General features: G+C 44.0%; 1 protein-coding gene across 1 annotated transcript; it reads right to left on the bottom strand.

The window, feature by feature from the left end:
- Positions 1-6,639: 6,639 nt before the first annotated feature.
- LOC311142850 (ubiquitin-conjugating enzyme E2 B) lies at positions 6,640-12,361 on the bottom strand. The gene is made up of 6 exons (XM_084178548.1): positions 12,197-12,361; positions 9,854-9,934; positions 9,387-9,412; positions 8,930-9,019; positions 8,680-8,768; positions 6,640-7,820 (listed from the first exon to the last, which is right to left on the bottom strand). Exons 1-6 carry the CDS (start codon positions 12,238-12,240, stop codon positions 7,692-7,694), a joined length of 459 nt encoding a protein of 152 aa, XP_084034674.1. The 5' UTR covers positions 12,241-12,361; the 3' UTR covers positions 6,640-7,691.
- Between the last annotated feature and the right edge of the window lie 7,625 nt (positions 12,362-19,986).

The raw sequence follows: 19,986 nt of genomic DNA, 5'->3' as shown, positions 1-19,986 counted from the left end.
CCCAAAACTCCCTCCGTCATTCGTCTACTAACCTGACCCCTTTCCAGTGTGTGTTAGGTTACCAGCCGGTTCTGGCACCTTGGCATCAGAGCCAGATCGAGGCCCCTGCGGTGGACGAGTGGTTTCGGCGCTCAAAGGACACTTGGAATGCTGCGCACGTCCATTTGCAGCGTGCCATCAGGCGGCAAAAGGCGAGCACCGATCGCCACCGCAGTGAGGCTCCGGTGTATGCACCAGGAGACCGGGTCTGGCTCTCGACCCGAAACCTGCCCCTTCGCCTGCCCTGCCGGAAGCTGGGTCGGCGGTTTGTGGGGCCCTTTAAAGTCCTGAGGAGATTGAACGAGGTATGTTATAGGTTACAACTGCCCAGGTATTATCGCATTAACCCCTCGTTCCATGTGTCTCTCCTCAGGCCGATGGTTGCTGGTCCACTCCAGGAGAATGAGGTACGAGAGGCTCCTCCGCCCCCGCTGGACATCGAGGGGGCTCCGGCGTACTCAGTCCGGTCCATCTTGGATTCGAGGCGTCGGACGGGGGGCCTGCAGTATCTCGTGGAGTGGGAGGGGTACGGTCTGGAGGAACGGTGCTGTGTCCCCAGGAGGGACATTCTAGATCCCTCCTTGTTGAGGGACTTCCACCGGAGTCATCCGACTCGCCCAGCTCCGTGTCCTCTTGGCCATCCCCGAGGCCGGGGTCGGCGCACGGCTGGTACCGCGCGTCAAGGGGGGGGTACTGTCACGGATTCAGCCGAGGCTGCTCCTCCTTCCTGCTCGGGCAGGCTTCGGCGTTCGTCGTCCCCGGAGTACTAGCTGCCACCGATCTATGTTTCGGTGTTTGAGTTGTTGTGTCTGATTGTGTACACCTGTTCCCCATTATGTTGTATTGTATTCCCTATTTAACCCTCTGTCGTGCATTGTGTTTTGTGTGTTATTGTTTGTGTCATCGGCAGTGTGCGGGTTGGTAGTTTTCTCCGTTGTTTTGGAGACTGTTTATTTTCACTGGCGACGTTTATTAAAGTACGGTTTCCAGTAGCTCTGTGTCCTGCGTGTGACTTCGCCTACCGCATTTCACTGTCGCCGTTCTGACACAATATAGGACTCGTTTTACTGTGGATATAGATACTTTGTACCTGTTTCCTCCAGCATCTTCACAAGATCCTTTGTTGTTGTTCTGGGATTGATTTGCACTTTTCGCACCAAAGTACGTTAATCTCTAGGAGACAGAACGCGTCTCCTTCCTGAGCGGCTGTGTGGTCCCATGGTGTTTATACTTTCGTACTATTGTTTGTACAGATGAACGTGGTACCTTCAGGCATTTGGAAATTGCTCCCAAGGATGAACCAGACTTGTGGAGGTCTACAATTTATTTTCTGAGGTCTTGGCTGATTTCTTTTGATTTTCCCATGATGTCAAGCAAAGAGGCACTGAGTTTGAAGGTAGGCCTTGAAATACATCCACAGGTACACCTCCAATTGACTCAAATTATGTCAATTAGCATATCAGAAGCTTCTAAAGCCATGACATCATTTTCTGGAATTTTCCAAGCTGTTTAAAGGCATAGTCAACTTAGTGTATGTAAACTTCTGACCCACTGGAATTGTGATACAGTGAATTATAAGTGAAATAATCTGTCTGTAAACAATTGTTGGAAAAATTACTTGTGTCATGCACAAAGTAGACGTCCTAACCGACTTGCCAAAACTATAGTTTGTAAACAAGAAATTTGTGGAGTGGTTGAAAAACTAGTTTTAATGACTCCAACCTAAGTGTATGTAAACTTCCGACTTCAACTGTAGTTTAAAATGTATTGGGCAGTAAGCTAAGGTTTCAGTCAAATAGGCTATATATTTGGAGAGAAAAATTGCAGCCTACCTGTGTTGATTTCGATCACATATAGCCTAGGGCAAGCTGGGCTGGAAAACTTGATGACTCTGATTTCAAGAGGTAATACTGTTAAGTAGAAAGAACGAGACTAGCTAAATTCTTTATAAACTGCTTGGGTGTACAGTGCATTCGGAAAGTATTCAGACCCCTTTTTCCACATTTTGTTACGTTACAGCCTTATTCTAAAATTGATTCAATAGTTTTTCCCCCTCATCAATCTACACATAATAACAAAGTAAAAACAGGTTTTTATTTTCTTTGTGCTAATATATTTAAAATAAATAACTGAAATATCACCTTTACATAAGTATTCAGACCCTTTACTCAGTACTTTGTTGAAGCACATTTGGCAGCGATTACAGCTTTGAGTCTTCTTGGGTATGACGCTACAAGCTTGGCACACCTGTATTTGGGGGGTTTCTCCCTTTCTTCTCTGCATATCCTCTCAAGCTCTGTCAGGTTGGATGGGGAGCATCACTGCACAGCTATTTTCAGGTCTCTCCAAAGATGTTAGATCGGGTTCAAGTCCGGGCTCTGGCTGGGCCACTCAAGGACATTCAGAGACGTATCCCGAAGCCACTACTGCGTTGTCTTCGCTGTGTGCTTAGGGTCGTTGTCGTGTTGGAAGGTGAAACTTCGCCCCAGTCTGAGGTCCTAAGCGCTCTGGAGCAGGTTTTCATGAAGGATCTCTCTGTACTTTGCTCCGTTCATCTTTCCCTCGATCCTGACTAGTCTCCCAGTCCCTGCTGCTGAAACACATCCCCACAGCATGATGCTGCCACCACAATGCTTCACCGTAGGGATGGTGCCAGGTTTCTTCCAGACATGATGCTTGGCATTCAGACCAAAGAGTTCAATCTTGGTTTCATCAGACCAGAGAATCTTGTTTCCCATGGTCAGAGAGTCCTTTAGGTGCCTTTATGCCAACTCCAAGCGGCCTCTCATGTGCCTTTTACTGAGGAGTGGCTTCCGTCTGGCCACTCTACATTTTACATTTTAGTCATTTAGCCGACGCTCTTATCCAGAGCGACTTACAGTTAGTGAGTGCATACATTTTTCATACTGGCCCCCCGTGGGAAACGAACCCACAACCCTGGCGTTGCAAGCGCCATGCTTTACCAACTGAGCTACAGGGGACTCTACCATGAAGGCCTGATTGGTGGAGTGCTGCAGAGATGGTTGTCCTTCTGGAAGGTTCTCCCATCTCCACAGAGGAACTCTGGAGCTCTGTCAGAGTGACCATCGGGATCTTGGTCACTTCCCTGACCAAGGCCCTTCTCCCCGATTGCTCAGTTTGGCCAGGCGGCCAGCTCTAGGAAGAGTCTTGGTGGTTACAAAAATTATTTCATTTAAGAATGATGGAGGCCACTGTGTTCTTGGGGACCTTCAATGCTGCAGACATTTTTTGGTAACCTTCCCCCAGATCTGTGCCTCAACACAATCCTGTCTCGGAGCTCTACGGACAATTCCTTCGACCTCATGGCTTGTTTTTTTCTTTGACATGCTCTGTCAACTGTGTGACCTTATATAGACAGGTGTGTGTCTTTCCAAATTATGTCCAATCAATTTAATTTACCACAGGTGGACTCCAATCAAATTGTAGAAACATCTCAAGGATGATCAATGGAAACAGGATGCACCTGAGCTTAATTTCGAGTCTCATAGCAAAGGGTCTGAATACTTATGTTAATAAGGTATTTCTGTATTTTATTTTGTATACATTTGCAAAAATGTCTTAAAACCTGTTTTCACTTTGTCATTAGGGGGTATTGTGTATAGATTGATAATGGGAAAAAACAATTTAATCAATTTTAGAATAAGGCTGTAACGTAACAAAATGTGGAAAAAGGGAAGGGGTCTGAATACTTTCCGAATGCACTGTATCTACAACTCTCCTCACGTTCATGAGCTAACATAACTGTTTAATGCAGGCATGCAGGTATGGTGGCTCCCATATGACATATAAGGTGAGTCAAAAGGAACACACAACAACAACAAATATATAAGGGCTACATAGCGAACATAGCAAATACAACTGTTTATTATGGATTCTCATGACAATTCAGTTGGCATACGCTACACAGTGTATTTGAATTGACACTCTCTACTCTCGCACGCAAGTTTTGACGTGGTTTCGGCTTAACAGTGAAGAAGGTGGACTTTGTAGCATTTATTAAGCAAGTGATAAATTGAATTACTCAAACTAATAATAAAATCAATCAATCATTGTGAAGGCAGCAAAAAGATTTCTGGATCTCCAGGACAGGCAAAATTGTTACAGGGAATACTGAATGAAGAGGTCCCCCCTCCCAGGTTCCTGAGCCTGTGTAGGGATCTGAATATACCTTTTAATCTGACTGAAGGAGTACAGTTTTTGTTTACTTTAGAATATTAGAAGTATCTTTTTTCACCTTTACCTTCTCACTATTATTTTGAGTAAAAATGTATCACTTTTCACCCCATCCAGTATGTTGCGGCAGGCACGTCTAAAGTTGTTTGCGGACCGCCATACTACCATAGAAGAAGAAGGAAGAACTTCCTGCCCTCTGCTGTGCTTCTGCGCACAAGCATTTTGTATTAGGAAGTCTTGTTTACTTGTCGAAATGGCGGAGGGGGATATCGAGGAATTCATTGAACAAAACAGGCATTTGTCCGAGCTTGTAGATACATATCGTGGCATCTCAGAAAGTGAAAAACATTGGAAGGCCAGGAGGGCATTCCTATTCAGAAATATAAACGACTTTGAGGACCCACACATTGATCAGCTGCTAGCTTTGTCCATGGTATGGGCCAACAACGTGTTTCTTGGCTGTCGGTGAGTTAACAATAAATACACATCACGTGCATTGACTACTTGACTTGCTATTTAGCTAAAATGCCTTTTAACAAAATATACCAAATGTATGGCATGCAATATAGGTAGCTGACTAACTAACTGCTGTTCCTTTATGTTCTCTCAGATACAGTCCAGACCTCTTGGAGAAAGTGAATGAAATGGCTGAAGGAATTGTTGTGGAGGATGCCCCTGTTTTCAAAACCAGAGATGAGATCATGAAAAATCAGGTAGGTTATATATCATACCAAAGTAATGCCTCCTCTTCCTGTCTTGCCTTCTTTCATGAACATAAATCTAAAAAAGCTAGACAGGTGAAAGCAATTAGGCCGGTGTCTAGTCTCTAGCTATGCCTTCCAAAACATTGCTTTCTGCTATCTGCTTCATTCAGGTCAGTGATCAGACACAGACCAAAGGAGGCAAGGTAACAGTGTAAGGACACACAGCCATAACCATGTTGTTTCCCTCTCCTTCAGAAACGATGATTGGATGACCTGCTCAGTTATGGATGGATGACCTTATTGTCTAACTTTACTCAGATGCATATGGTTTTAAAATGTTAGTTTTAAAATGTTATTCTCTTAACATGCAAGCTTCTTATTGTTTCTTAATCATGTATTACAACAAATGTAACACAAGCTAAACATTTTATACATTAAAATCATTTTAGCTGACTTGCCTGATTTTAATATCTAATTAAAAAAAGAAGGCCCATTATGAGAATAACATGAGTGGGAACATGTTGCAAGAACAAAGCATGGTAAGGCCAGGAATATGCCATGTGATGAGTTACGCTTTTTACATGTTCAATCAATCTCCTGAGTCTGCATCTGTGCACCTCACATTCAAATACAATTTTTGAAGGTGTCCAGAAAAGGGCTTTCCATGTGGTCTTCACCCGTTCTATCAATTATCCCAGGGTGAACCTCATTGTATTTCCTTGATTCCTCCCCTTGCCTCCTCCTCAAAATGCATTGAACCAGAAGACCAGAGGGGATAAACCTCAGATCTTCTGCTCCAATGTGCTTTCTACAGTCTATGCTCGGATGTAATTATTAGTCCAAATCGTAGGAAACTGAAAACCATTTTGCAACAAACTAGTTTCTATTGGACAAATTCAGGTAGGTCCATTCCCGTTCTGTTTAAGAAACGTTTTGCAACAGAATTGACGTAATGAATACACTCAAGGGGTGTATTCAATTCATTACGGAAACCGTTTAAGAACCAAACTGAGCATACGGAATGAAACCGGGAGGAACCTACCTGAATTTGTCCTATAGAAAGTCAAAATTGTTTTCTGCAAAACGTTTTGCAACAGAATCGGCATAATGATTACACCCCATGGGCTACTATAATCATTAAGAAACAGGGATGGACCTACTTGAATTTGTCCAATAGAAACACGTTTTGCGCCATTTGGTTCTATAAACGATATTCATAGTGAATTCACCCCATTTATCACGCCCTGGTGCTTGCCCACTGGGCATTAAGGCGAACACTGCCCCCTGCCTGCCAGTCTTATCTACCTCTGGTTGCCCATTCTCTCATTCCCACGTATCCCCGGTCTACTAGCCGGTATTTATTTGGCTATTGTGAGAAAGCCGAACTTGGAGGTTCCTGGTGGCCTGCTACTCCCCATCGAGGATGCAGTGATAAGGATTATTTACCCTAGTCCCCTCAACTCTGGACCTCTAAACCAGTTCCACTCCTTTTTGTTGTTGTTCCCCTCTGATCAGAGACTGACTTAGACCTGGGACACCAGGTGGGTGCAATTAATTATCAGGTAGAACAGAAACCAGCAGGCTCTGGACCTCATAGGGTAAGAGTTCAATACCCCTTTCCATAAAACCATCAAAGACACACACAATGCCACAGCTACACTTTTCACTTAAGTAAAACAAATTAGCTGAAATCGAAATCATCTCAAAGTCTGAAAAATGTGTTTTATGTTTATACAGCATATAAGTATACATTGTTTTTAGAGTAAATTCACAAAAATGTATAACATATCCCTTCTCCTTATAAGGTGAAATAAACCACTAGCCAAAATATGACCCATACTGTCTGTCACAAAAAACATGACTTCCATAATTATTTTGTATATGGACAGTGTGCTCGTTATTGTATAAGCATCTCAAGCTAGCTACCTTTCATTGGGTACCAGATACACTGAAGAGACAAACGCAAGCGTGAAAAAAAGAACTATGTCCAGGCTCTGAGAAAAAGCAGATGCATTGATTTTTGTTGGAATCAGCCCTTATTCGGTAGTCCTGATGTGTCCATTTTCCTAAATGAGCCAAACTCCAAATGTCCTCTTAGTACAAGTGCCACTGTACTTGAACTCGATAAAACTGTTACAGATCATATCAGCCATCTTAAAAAAAAAAAAGAAGGTTTGCCACCAGTTTCTTTAATCATCGACATGCAGAATGCCATAGTTATCGTGATCAATAGTACTGACTCCTTTCATTCAGGGAGGTAATTTGAAACTACTACCGGGATGGGGGCAAGAGAAGCGGTCTGCTTTATAGCTGGACAATTGGTTTTAAATTTATGCTACATGACAAACAATGCAGAATTTGAGGAAGCCATTCGCTCAACAAATAATATTTTATGGATTACTACCAATATGACAACATACTCTCCAACAGTCCATTCTGTTCAAACCAAGAGATGTTGAAAAATAAAACATTCTGTAGAAACTAAACAATAACAGCATCAATCCAACAAAAAATATATATTACAAATTCTGCTTGCAATAACTTATTTCACATCATGCAATAAAAAAAATAAGAACAAGAACACAAGTATCAGATTTTCCTCAATTGTATTGGCAAGCAAGTAAAAGTCCCTACTGATTTTTATTATTTTCTAGTGGCACTTTAGTTCTTCTGATGTTGACTTCTTTTCTTGAGGAGCTAAATGAAAGATTGAAGTATTTGATAGGACTGATGAGAAGCTGGGGGGAAGATGCGTTAGGAGTCTACCCAGCTCTGCTCCACAATGGCAGAAACTCTCTTCTCGTACTCCCGCTTGTTTTCTTGATAAAGCTGTGCAGCCTGGCTATTGGCTGGACTGTTAGGATTCGGCTCATCCAACAGCGACTGTAAACACACAAAAAAGTGATTGAATGCACCGGTATGAAAGTGTGTGGTTCTTGAACCCTACACCAGTATGAAAGTGTGTGGTTCTTGGACCCTACACCGGTATGAAAGTGTGTGGTTCTTGGACCCTACACCAGTATGAAAGTGTGTGGTTCTTGGACCCTACACCGGTATGAAAGTGTGTGGTTCTTGGACCCTACACCGGTATGAAAGTGTGTGGTTCTTGGACCCTACACCGGTATGAAAGTGTGTGGTTCTTGGACCCTACACCGGTATGAAAGTGTGTGGTTCTTGGACCCTACACCAGTATGAAAGTGTGTGGTTCTTGGACCCTACACCGGTATGAAAGTGTGTGGTTCTTGGACCCTACACCATTATGAAAGTGTGTGGTTCTTGGACACTACACCAGTATGGAAGTGTGTGGTTCTTGGACCCTACACCAGTATGAAAGTGTGTGGTTCTTGGACGCTGAGTCAGTATTATGTATATCCAGGAGCAGAAATACCACGACAACGCTACAACAAAGGTAGGTAACACTTTTTGGATAGTCCATTTGTAGATGCTCTACAGACTATCTACTAACCCTTATTCTAAACCTAACTCTAACCTTAGCAAGCAGTTTGCTTATCAACAGATAGTCCATCTGTAGATGGTCATACTATCTAAATAAAGTGTGACCCAAAGGTTGCTGCTATGATCAGATAAGTACTTTGCAGTGGATTTTTTTTCTCACAGAATATACTGCAAAACAACAATGAAGTACACTACATAAAGAAACTTACATTTTTTTAAATATAGGAACACAAAGTAATCTATTATGACATCAGACTGATAGAGAAGAGAAGGATTACAAACCAACCTGGATAGACGTCAGAATGGACGACACATCATATGTTGGGCTCCAACGATTCTGAAGGATGTCTAGACATATACTTCCATCTGCATAGACTACAAGATCAAAAGGATTGTTTTAATTTCAAATAAAAATGTATACACAATCACGAAACAGAATAGCTTACTCACTATCCCATCAGAATTCACTATCCCATCAAGAACATGGCTAAAGTATTTAGGACATCTCGAATGTGTCCATAAGGACTATTTCTTACCATTTGGGTGAAACATTTTGGAGATAAATCGAACCGTGGGTGGCTTGTTAGGGTACTCTTCTGAAAATTCTATCACAAGCTTAAAAGTTCCTGCGGAGATAGAGACAATTATGTCACATACACCGGATAAGTGCAGTGAAATGTGTTGTTTTACAGGGTCAGCCTTTATGGAGGCAACAATAATGTATTGTCCACCCCACAGGTAATAGTCTGTGACATGACTAATATATGAATATGAAGGCTGACCCAGCATATATGCATAATTCAAAGGCAGCAGAGTCATGAACCTGTTCAAATGTATCACACTTTAGAATACAAAGACTGACTTTGCTCTTGGCTAGGACGATTGCAAAAAGTAAGAAAGCCAAGTTCATTGTTTTTAACCAGTTCACGAGTTACAGTAATGTTATGATAGATTACGTTTAGTTAATTGATTTAGTAAAACATTTTTACTTACCATCCTCAAATGGTGTACCCACAGGCCTGCAAATAAAGAGGAACAATTACTTGCACTGTAACAAACTCATATCAGCGATTAGACCCTGACTAGCAAAACAAACATATTCCCACAATACCACTCCTTATACACTGCCCCGTTATAACAAATACAATCTTGATACGGACTATTAATAGCACATCACATTACAATAGAAGGTTAATTAATGAGTATGACAATGCAATACATTACTGGGATTGATACAAATGCTCTCATTTCTAATTAACTTTATATGTGGCAACTGGCCTTCCACAGTTCAACAACTACATGTCACCATCTAACCTAACCCCCAGCCAACACACACCTCTCCCTCCCTCTAACTAAACCACAGCTCAACTTGCCCATATCCACCTAATCCATACGGTCCTGGTGCCCATGCCAGGATGATCACACTGGCACAATGAGAAGGGTGGCTTTAGAACACTCACCCAAAAATAACCGCGTTCCAAAGCATGATGTTATTCTCTGATGGAGCACCACTCACGCCAGTTGGGGGGTCTTCTTGAAGTCTGAGGACAGAGAAACGGAGAGGAAACAATATAATTCAACTTAAAACCCAGACGACTGTTTTAGAAACGTTGTAATATTTTGGGCCAAACAAGAAGATACCCATGTGCCTTCTACCATGAGTGCAAAAGTTATGTGAACAAGATAATAAGGAAGTGCCATTGCTAGGTTTCCATCCAATTGGCGACAGATATTAATGCTAATATTATAAAATCTGCATAAAAACAATATGTACATTTTCCCACCAATGATGTTTCCATCAAATTGACGTGTTGCAGATAAAAGGCTGTGCGTGATGACGTAGTGCATATAAAAATAACTTGCGGTTAAATTCCCATGTATTTAACACTACTGATTGTTTTGTAACAAAAAAATTGTTATAGGGAATGTCCCCAATTTGGTCTTGGCATGTGCGCTCTAGACAACAGCTCGAAGATACAGTGTGGGTAGGCCACCTACATGAGATTATTATGGACAAAAGAGCGAGATTATTTTTATTTTGTCAAATGGCAGCCAAGCATCGATCATCATGTCACCAGAATAAGACCCTCAATATTTATTGGCTCATCACTTTGCACTTTCACCACCCTGTGTTCATAACTTATTTCATCTGTAGCCGAATAAACTGAATGCTTTCGTAGTGGGAGGATCACACAACATATCATCGCATACTACGATATGATGGTTATTATAGCAATATTTGCACATAAAAAAGTTGGTTGCACTGCCATTACTCGCATAATTAATTTTACCGACAAAAAGATCCCACTGTGTCAAGCGTATTTTGTCACTAAATCCAGCAGTACCGTTCCAAAACTCACCACAATAATAAAAAAAAGCTCACTAACAGCTTTCCTTCATGCACAAGGTAGACTGTATTTTTGCAGATCCATCTACAAGTCTCTACAGAGAATACCACTGCAATTAACCCCATTTACTGTTAGCTCCCTACCCACTGTAAACTGAAAGGCTACTGCACGGTGCTGCTATCCATTGTGAGTCACATTTTAATTATGCTTTATTAGGCTAATACTTGAAATGTTGCTGTTCCCTGCAAGGAAATCTTGATGTTGCCAGATACGAATAAAGATCTTATGAACAACGTAGTTCTACCAGTATGCGTTCTGTGAGATTGAATTCAACAAACCATTGATCAAAGCCACAATGCTTATCAAGGAATGCTCCATTGTTCTCTTGTTCTCAGTTGGTGGCAGAGGCAGCCAGGTAGGGTAGGATTACAATGTTACTATATATGCGCATCTCCAAGAGTCAAATCAAATGTTCTAATCAAAAGTCTCCATGGCGTTTCTAAGCATCTCCTTTTTCCATTGACAGGTGTGCTACAGACTATATCTGGGGACAGACATTGAGCTGCTCTAGTGTAACTAATTTGCTTGCCCAGGCTGATGCCATCTGGAATCAAACAACAGACGGTAGCTGCAGGGGCTTTACATGAAGCCCTGGCCAGGTGCGTTTGTCCTCTATAGGAATAGAGGCCTACTTCTGAAATCCATGCCTTACCCCAACTTTTGGAGTTTCTCCTTTCACATAACTGAATACTTATAGTATTGCCTAGATAAAATGTTGCTGAATGTTGTCCCTAAATACATAGTAGGTCAGGAAATACGGCATACAAGAGCAGGGCAACACACCCAATCAAACGTTAGGGTTGTGTAACACCTGTCCCGGCCATCAATACGCTCACCTGTCCCGGCCATCAATACGCTGAGATTAGCTAACTAACTCGTTTTACTAGTTGTAGAACTAGTAAATTAGGTAGCTATTTAACGTTAGTTAACCAAATATAAATTATTAAACTTGACTGTGTTTCATTTCCTTACTAAACTTAACTAGTTAGCTAAATGCATAGTGACTGACTAGTTTGCTAAATGGCATATTATTATTATTAGTTTGATTTAGCAAGATAACGTTAACTTACTGTAGGTAGCTAAAAAAAACAAGTTAGCTGGCTAACGTTAGATAGCCTCAAATAGCTAACATCTGTATGGCAATGTAGCTCTAGTATGCATGCTAGTTGGCTATCTGAACTGGCTAATTGAAGCAACATTATTGACCTCTTACCATAACTAGTTAGGTATCAGACAGTACAAAGTCCTCAATTAATGACTGGCTCTATGATTACCTACCTACAAACAACTGTGTACATGTACTGCAGGCCTCAAATTATCTAACGCGTTAGCTAGCTAAAGCAAAGTGGCTAGCTAAATACAACACACGAAAGCAGAGCCAAAACGTTGCACTACCTTTTGAAATCTCTCATAAGTCGTCTTCTAGCAGGAGTAGACATGATTCAAAACGTAAATAATTATACTTTGGTCATAAAAATCTGTCGAAACCGGTATTATTTGGGGTAAATCTTCCGTCTGTGCCGTTTTCTTCTCTCCAAAACAACTACAGTGACGTCATGTACTTCCACAGGGGAAACAAGCAAGAACATTCGTTTGGAACAGTCCACTTTCACTATGCGTAGTGTGAATGTTATCTAATTAACACATTTCATCCAATATGTAAACAGTACATGCAATTTACACGACACCTATACTTGGTTAGTATTCAAAGTCTCGTCTATCATACATCACATAAACGGCTGCTTGTTTTTATTTAACGAGCTAACCCTTTCCTCAATGAATAATGGTTTAATCCCAACTTCATCACTTCATCATGCCCTCGACCAGTTGCAACAGGGATACCTGTGCAAAGAACACATGCTGGTGTAGTCTCTGAAGCATTATTTACATTTCATCAAGTCATGTGCAGCAAAGGATGCATATATCAAGTTGACCATGTGTCCATGGTTATGGTCATTCCTTGGTATAAAGACTAGTTTACATGTCAGCTCAAATTTAATTATTCACTTGGTTAATAATAACACTATTCATCCAGTGTCTTTCAGCTGTATGAAGTGTCCACTGTATCCATTTGGAATGTTCTAGAACGCCTCTCAATTGTCATGTTGTTTGCCTGTTGTTATGGTAACCACATTCTAATTTCTCACTTTTTTGTTTGTGACAGAATTATTCTGGGGTGGATAATCCTGGGAAGAAAAACTGAAGTGTGTCTTGCAAACATGAAGTGATCTGTCAGTTTGAGGCAATGTTTATTCCAACCATGAAATTGTGTAATTTATGAGAGCAGTAAAGTCAGGAGAAAAAAATAAATAGATTAATGTAGTCTTTGTATCTACACAGCAGTAAGTATTTTGACCACATTGTGTTGTGTAGTCAAGTTGTAGGCTATATGACCCTGTTTTCACTGTAAATGTGAAAGTATTACACTAGATGTTGTATGTATTTTGCCTTTATATCTGTTTATGCTTTGAAATGAATATGAATACATTTATCCATATGTGCTCAAGGACAGCCCACTGAAGGAAGATGGATATGTATGAGAACCTTGGCGTCGTGGGTGAGGGGAGCTATGGTACAGTGATGAAGTGTCGACACAAGGAGATTGGACACATTGTGGCCATCAAGAGGTTCAATGACAAGGAAGAGGACAAAACCATGAAAAAGGTTATCATGAGAGAAATACAACTTCTGAGGGTGAGGAATTTATTGATCAGTTCCACTTAAAGCAGCAGTGTTACAGTGACTGTCTCAAATATTGGGTACAATTCACTCATTGGCTACAGTCCAACTAATGTCACAGATCTGATAACAGCATATTACAACAACGTTAATTATGTTCTTATATGTCTTTACACAGCAATTTCGCCATGAAAACCTTGTGAACATGCTGGAGGTATTCCGGTTCAAGAAGCGCTTGTATGTTGTCTTTGAGTACATTGACCGCACAGTTCTGGAAGACCTAGAGAGATACCCTCGTGGTTTGGACAGCAAGCGCCTCAGAAAGTACATGTTCCAAATTCTACGTGCCATGGATTACCTTCACACCAGCAATGTAAGTATTCATCTGTAGCTCAGTTGGTAGAGCATAGTGCTTGCAATTTCAGGATAGTGAGTTTGATTCCTGGGACCACCCGTGCGTAAAATCTATCGCTTTGGATAAAATCGCCTGCTAAATGGCATAAACAGTGCTGCTGGAAAGTATGTGAACCCTACAGACCTGTTCATTATTTTGCTATAAAATATTAAAATAAACAAAAGCCTAATCTAAACCTCAATTCGTAATAAAGACATTACAAGTAAATGACAGAAACAAAGACATATGATATATTGTAATTGTTTATTTAACAAGTGGTTTATTTAACAGAAACTCAGATTTGATGTGTGCAAAAATATGTGAACCCCTTCAGTCAATAGCTTGTGGCACCGATAACTTGGACTAAATGTCTCCTATAGCCAGTAATCAGTCTCTGACATCTGTTTTGAGAGATTTTTGCCCACTTCTCCTTACAGAACTCAGCCAATTGAGTGAGGTTTGAGGGGTGTCTGGCATGAACTGCCCGCTTCAGGTCCTGCCACAGCATCTCGATTGGATTTAGGTCAGGACTTTGACTTCCAATCCAAAACACAAATCTTCTTTCTCCTGAGCCATTCTTTGGTAGATTTGCTTGAATGCTTTGGGTCGTGGTCTTGTTGGAAGACCAATTTTCGACCCAGATTTAGCTCCTTGTGTAACACCCTGGCTCTGGGACTCTATATGTTGAGCCAGGGTGTGTTCTTTCTATATGGTGTATTTCTATGTTGGGAGTTCTAGTTTGTTTATTTCTATGTTGGCCTGAGTGACTCCCAATCAGAGGCAACGAGTGTCAGCTGTTGGCTGGTTGTCTCTGATTGGGAGCCATATTTAAACTGTCTGTTTTTCCCTTTGTGTTTGTGGGTTCTTGTTCCGTGTTGGTCTATGTTACCTAGGACGTTACGAGTCGTTTGTTGTTTTTGTTTACTGTCCGTGTTTATCGCTAATGATAAATAAACATGTTCGTTCATCACGCTGCGCCTTGGTCCTCCTCTCTTAACGACGATCGTGACAGAAGAACCCACCATACAAGGACCAAGCAGCGTGTCCAGGAGCAGGCAGACTGGACATGGGAGGAAGCGCCGGGAAAGGAGATGGAGAGGTTGGCGATGGCCCAGGTGGGCAAATCGTGGTCCTGGGAGGACATGCTCGGGGGCAAAGGGCCATGGGCTAGGATTAAGGCCCTGGCGAGAGAGGAGCAGCGGCGTCAGCAGTGTCATCGTCGGACGGACGAGAGGCAACCCCAAAAAATGTTTGGGGGGGGCACACGGCATGGGCGGCTGGGCAGCAGGAGGCTGCCACAGGGCGATTTGGAGAGGAGGCCACCGGGTTTGGGGGGCCAGAAGGCAGGTTGGCGGAGCCTGGATGGAGAGCAGAGCCAACTCCCCGTACTCAGGCATGGCAGCATGAGACTGGTCAGGTTCCGGGGTATGCGGAGCTGCGTACTGTGCCACGAGTGGTCCGGCATAGTCCGGTACGTCCTGTGCGAGCACCCCGCACGTGTTGTGCGAAGGTGGGCATGCAGCCAGGACGGAGTGTGCCGGCTCAGCGCTCGTGGCCTCCAGTGCCTCCTCGGTCCCGGATATCCTGCGCCAGTGTCACGTGCTGTTATGCCAGTACGGGTACACAGCCCTGTACGTCCTGTGCTGATGCCTCACACAGAGTGTGTGAAGGTAGGCATTCAGCCAGGACGGGTTGTGGCAGCTCTTCACTCCAGGTCTCCTATCCGTCTCCACAGCCCGGCCCGGCCTGTCCCTGCTCCTCGCACCAAGCCTACGGTGGGCGTCGCCAGCCCGGCCCGGCCTGTCCCTGCTCCTCGCACCAAGCCTACGATGTGCGTCGCCAGCCTGGTCCGGCCTGTCCCTGCTCCACGCACCAAGCCTACGGTGTGCGTCGCCAGCCCGGTCCGGCCTGTCCCTGCTCCTCGCACCAAGCCTACGGTGTGCGTCGCCAGCCCGGTCCGGCCTGTCCCTGCTCCTCGCACCAAGCCTACGGTGTGCGTCGCCAACCCGGTCCGGCCTGTCCCTGCTCCACGCACCAAGCCTACGGTGTGCGTCGCCAGCCCGGTCCGGCCTGTCCCTGCTCCACGCACCAAGCCTACGGTGTGCGTCGTCAGCCCGGTCCGGCCTGTCCCTGCTCCTCGCACCAAGCCTACGGTGTGCGTCGCCAGCCCGGTCCGGCTTGTTCCTACTCCACGCACCAAGCCAGGGGTGCGCATCGTCAGCCCGGTCCGGCCCGTTCCTACTCCACGCACCAAGCCAGGGGTGCGAGTCGTCAGCCCGGTCCGGCCCGTTCCGGCTCCACGCACCAAGCCAGGGGTGCGCATCGTCAGCCCGGTCCGGCCCGTTCCGGCTCCACGCACCAAGCCAGGGGTGCGCATCGTCAGCCCGGTTCGGCCCGTTCCTACTCCACGCACCAAGCCAGGGGTGCGAGTCATCAGCCAAGTCCGGCCCGTTCCGGCTCCACGCACCAAGCCAGGGGTGCGCGTCGTCAGTCCAGCACAACCCGTGCCTGGGTCACCGGTGCCTGGTAAGGTACCGGTCAACTGCTCCACTACGGAGCTGAAGCTAACCGCTCCTGCTACGTCCAGTTCAGCTCCAGCCAGCGGGGCCAGACCGGACCAGGGGCGCTATGGGGGGTTTATTGGAGGGTGGTGGGCAAGGCCGGAGCCAGAACCGCCGCCGAGGAGGAATGCCCACCCAGCCCTCCCCTGTTTTGCTCTAGTTGAGGCGCGGTCTCAGTCCGCGCCTTTAGGGGGGGGTACTGTAACACCCTGGCTCTGGGACTCTATATGTTGAGCCAGGGTGTGTTCTTTCTATGTGGTGTATTTCTATGTTGGGAGTTCTAGTTTGTTTATTTCTATGTTGGCCTGAGTGACTCCCAATCAGAGGCAACGAGTGTCAGCTGTTGGCTGGTTGTCTCTGATTGGGAGCCATATTTAAACTGTCTGTTTTTCCCTTTGTGTTTGTGGGTTCTTGTTCCGTGTTGGTCTATGTTACCTAGGACGTTACGAGTCGTTTGTTGTTTTTGTTTACTGTCCGTGTTTATCGCTAATGATAAATAAACATGTTCGTTCATCACGCTGCGCCTTGGTCCTCCTCTCTTAACGACGATCGTGACACCTTGACTGATGGCCTGACGTTCTGTTCAAGAATCTCCTGGTATACCTCAGAATTCATGGTTCCCTTAATGATGTGGAGTCGTCCAGGTCCAGAGGAGGAAAAGCAGCCCCAGATCTTGACATTCCCACCACCATGCTTGACTGTTGGGATAAGGTTATTTTGGTGGTAGGCAGTGTTGGGTTTTCGCCAAACATAGCGGTGTTGATTGTGACCAAAAAGGTCAATTTTGGACTGATCGGTCCAGAGAATGGACTTCCAGAAACCTTCAGGTTTGTCCAGGTGGTCTCTGGCAAAGTTAAGACGGGCAGTTTGGTTCTTTTTTGACAGCAGAGGCTTCTTCCTAGCAACCCTCCCATGAATGGCATTTCGATTCAGTGTTCTTCTTATTGTTGTTGAAGCATGCAGTTTGTCAATGCTGAGGTGTATGCGGCGGTGAAGTCAGGCGCAGGACACAGAGGATCAGTAACGACTACTTTACTTTCCAAAGTAAAATACGCACAAAACAAAAGCCTCCAAACACAAGAGGAGAAATGTACGCGGAGTGCGTAATAAACAAGATGGTCAATGCCGAACATACATACAAGAGACGCGGACAATAACACACAAAGGCAAACATAAAACAAGGGAACTTATATGGTACATAATCAATACAGAATACGAAACAGGTGTCCCAACTAGACAATACAAGACAAACATCGAAACATCGAGCGGCAGCAGCTAGTACTCCGGGGACGACGAACGCCGAAGCCTGCCCGAGCAAGGAGGAGGAGCAGCCTCGGCGGCATCCGTGACACAGTTACCTGAGATGCAGCAAGAGAGGTCTGCAAATCTCTAGATGTTATGTTTGGGTTGGCTTTTACCAGATGTATTATTGTTCTTGTGGCTCTTGGGAATATTTTGGAAGGGTGTCCACTTCTAGGCCAAGTTGCTGTCATGTTAAATGCTCTCCATTTGTAAATGATTTGCCTCACAGTGGACTGATGGAGCTCAAATCTTTTTTAGATGATTTTATAGCCTTCCCCAGACTGATATGCTCTCACTACCCTCGTCCTGATGTCCTCTGCAAGCTCCTTTCCTCTTGTCATGGTGTGCTTTGCATTCACCTGGATGGGTAACAGCAAACTGACCAGGTTTCTTATCTCTATTTATCAGAGTCCCGCCCAAACTCTTTCCTAACGATCTCTCCTTTGATTGGTTCATTTGGTAGCTAATTATTTACCCACCTGATTCTACTTACCTACTTGATTTAACCAATGCAACTTGGGGTTCACTTATTTTTGCACCTGCACTAATTCCTTTTTAATTAAGTTTTTCTACTACACGCATGATTTCCTCTACACCAACATATGGTATTGGTAAATATAAACCTGTTATCTAAGATCAAAAAGACTGGTACTGATTAAATGAAGATTTCATGATAAAACTGAAAAAATCTGTAATTGCACATACTTTCAAGCAGCACTGTGTGTATATACAGTGAGGGAAAAAAGTATTTGATCCCCTGCTGATTTTGTACGTTTGCCCACTGACAAAGAAATGATCAGTCTATAATTTTAATGGTAGGTTTATTTGAACAGTGAGAGACAGAATAACAACAAAAAAATCCAGAAAAACGCATGTCAAAAATGTTATAAATTGATTTGCATTTTAATGAGGGGAATAAGTATTTGGCACCCTCTCAATCAGAAAGATTTCTGTCTCCCAGGTGTCTTTTATACAGGTAACGAGCTGAGATTAGGAGCACACTCTTAAAGGGAGTGCTCCTAATCTCAGTTTGTTACCTGTATAAAAGACACCTGTCCACAGAAGCAATCAATCAATCAGATTCCAAACTCTCCACCATGGCCAAGACCGAAGAGCTCTCCAAGGATGTCAGGGACAAGATTGTAGACCTACACAAGGCTGGAATGGGCTACAAGACCATCGCCAAGCAGCTTGGTGAGAAGGTGACAACAGTTGGTGCGATTATTCGCAAATAGAAGAAACACAAAATAACTGTCAATCTCCCTCGTGGAGTTGCAATGATCATGAGAACGGTGAGGAATCAGCCCAGAACTACACGGGAGGATCTTGTCAATGATCTCAAGGCAGCTGGGACCATAGTCACCAAGAAAACAATTGGTAACACACTACGCCGTGAAGGACTGAAATCCTGCAGCACCCGCAAGGTCCCCCTGCTCAAGAAAGCACATATAGAGGGCCGTCTGAAGTTTGCCAATGAACATCTGAATGATTCAGAGGAGAACTGGGTGAAAGTGTTGTTGTCAGATGAGACCAAAATCGAGCTCTTTGGCATCAACTCAACTCGCCGTGTTTGGAGGAGGAGGAATGCTGCCTATGACCCCAAGAACACCATCCCCACCGTCAAACATGGAGGTGGAAACATTATGCTTTGGGGGTGTTTTTCTGCTAAGGGGACAGGACAACTTCACTGCATCAAAGGGACGATGGACGGGGCCATGTACCGTCAAATCTTGGGTGAGAACCTCCTTCCCTCAGCCAGGGCATTGAAAATGGGTCGTGGATGGGTATTCCAGCATGACAATGATCCAAAACACACGGCCAAGGCAACAAAGGAGTGGCTCAAGAAGAAGCACATTAAGGTCCTGGAGTGGCCTAGCCAGTCTCCAGACCTTAATCCCATAGAACATCTGTGGAGGGAGCTGAAGGTTCGAGTTGCCAAACGTCAGCCTCGAAACCTTAATGACTTGGAGAAGATCTGCAAAGAGGAGTGGAACAAAATCCCTCCTGAGATGTGTGCAAACCTGGCGGCCAACTACAAGAAACGTCTGACCTCTGTGATTGCCAACAAGGGTTTTGCCACCAAGTACTAAGTCATGTTTTGCAGAGGGGTCAAATACTTATTTCCCTCATTAAAATGCAAATCAATTTATAACATTTTTGACATGCGTTTCTCTGGATTTTTTTTGTTGTTATTCTGTCTCTCACTGTTCAAATAAACCTACCATTAAAATTATAGACTGATCATGTCT

This window comes from Coregonus lavaretus (genome assembly GCF_964263955.1).
Source record: "Coregonus lavaretus genome assembly, chromosome: 15".
NCBI lineage: Eukaryota > Metazoa > Chordata > Actinopteri > Salmoniformes > Salmonidae > Coregonus > Coregonus lavaretus.
This window is presented reverse-complemented; position numbering and strand designations above follow the sequence as displayed.

Coding starts and splice junctions, on each gene's coding strand:
- LOC311142850 (XM_084178548.1), bottom strand. CDS start 12,240: ATGTCTACTCCTGCTAGAAGACGACTTATGAGAGATTTCAAAAG. Junction 9,413..9,853: donor TGGAACGCGGTTATTTTTGG/GTGAGTGTTCTA, acceptor CTTTATTTGCAG/GCCTGTGGGTACACCATTTG. Junction 8,769..8,929: donor CAAAATGTTTCACCCAAATG/GTAAGAAATAGT, acceptor TTGATCTTGTAG/TCTATGCAGATGGAAGTATA.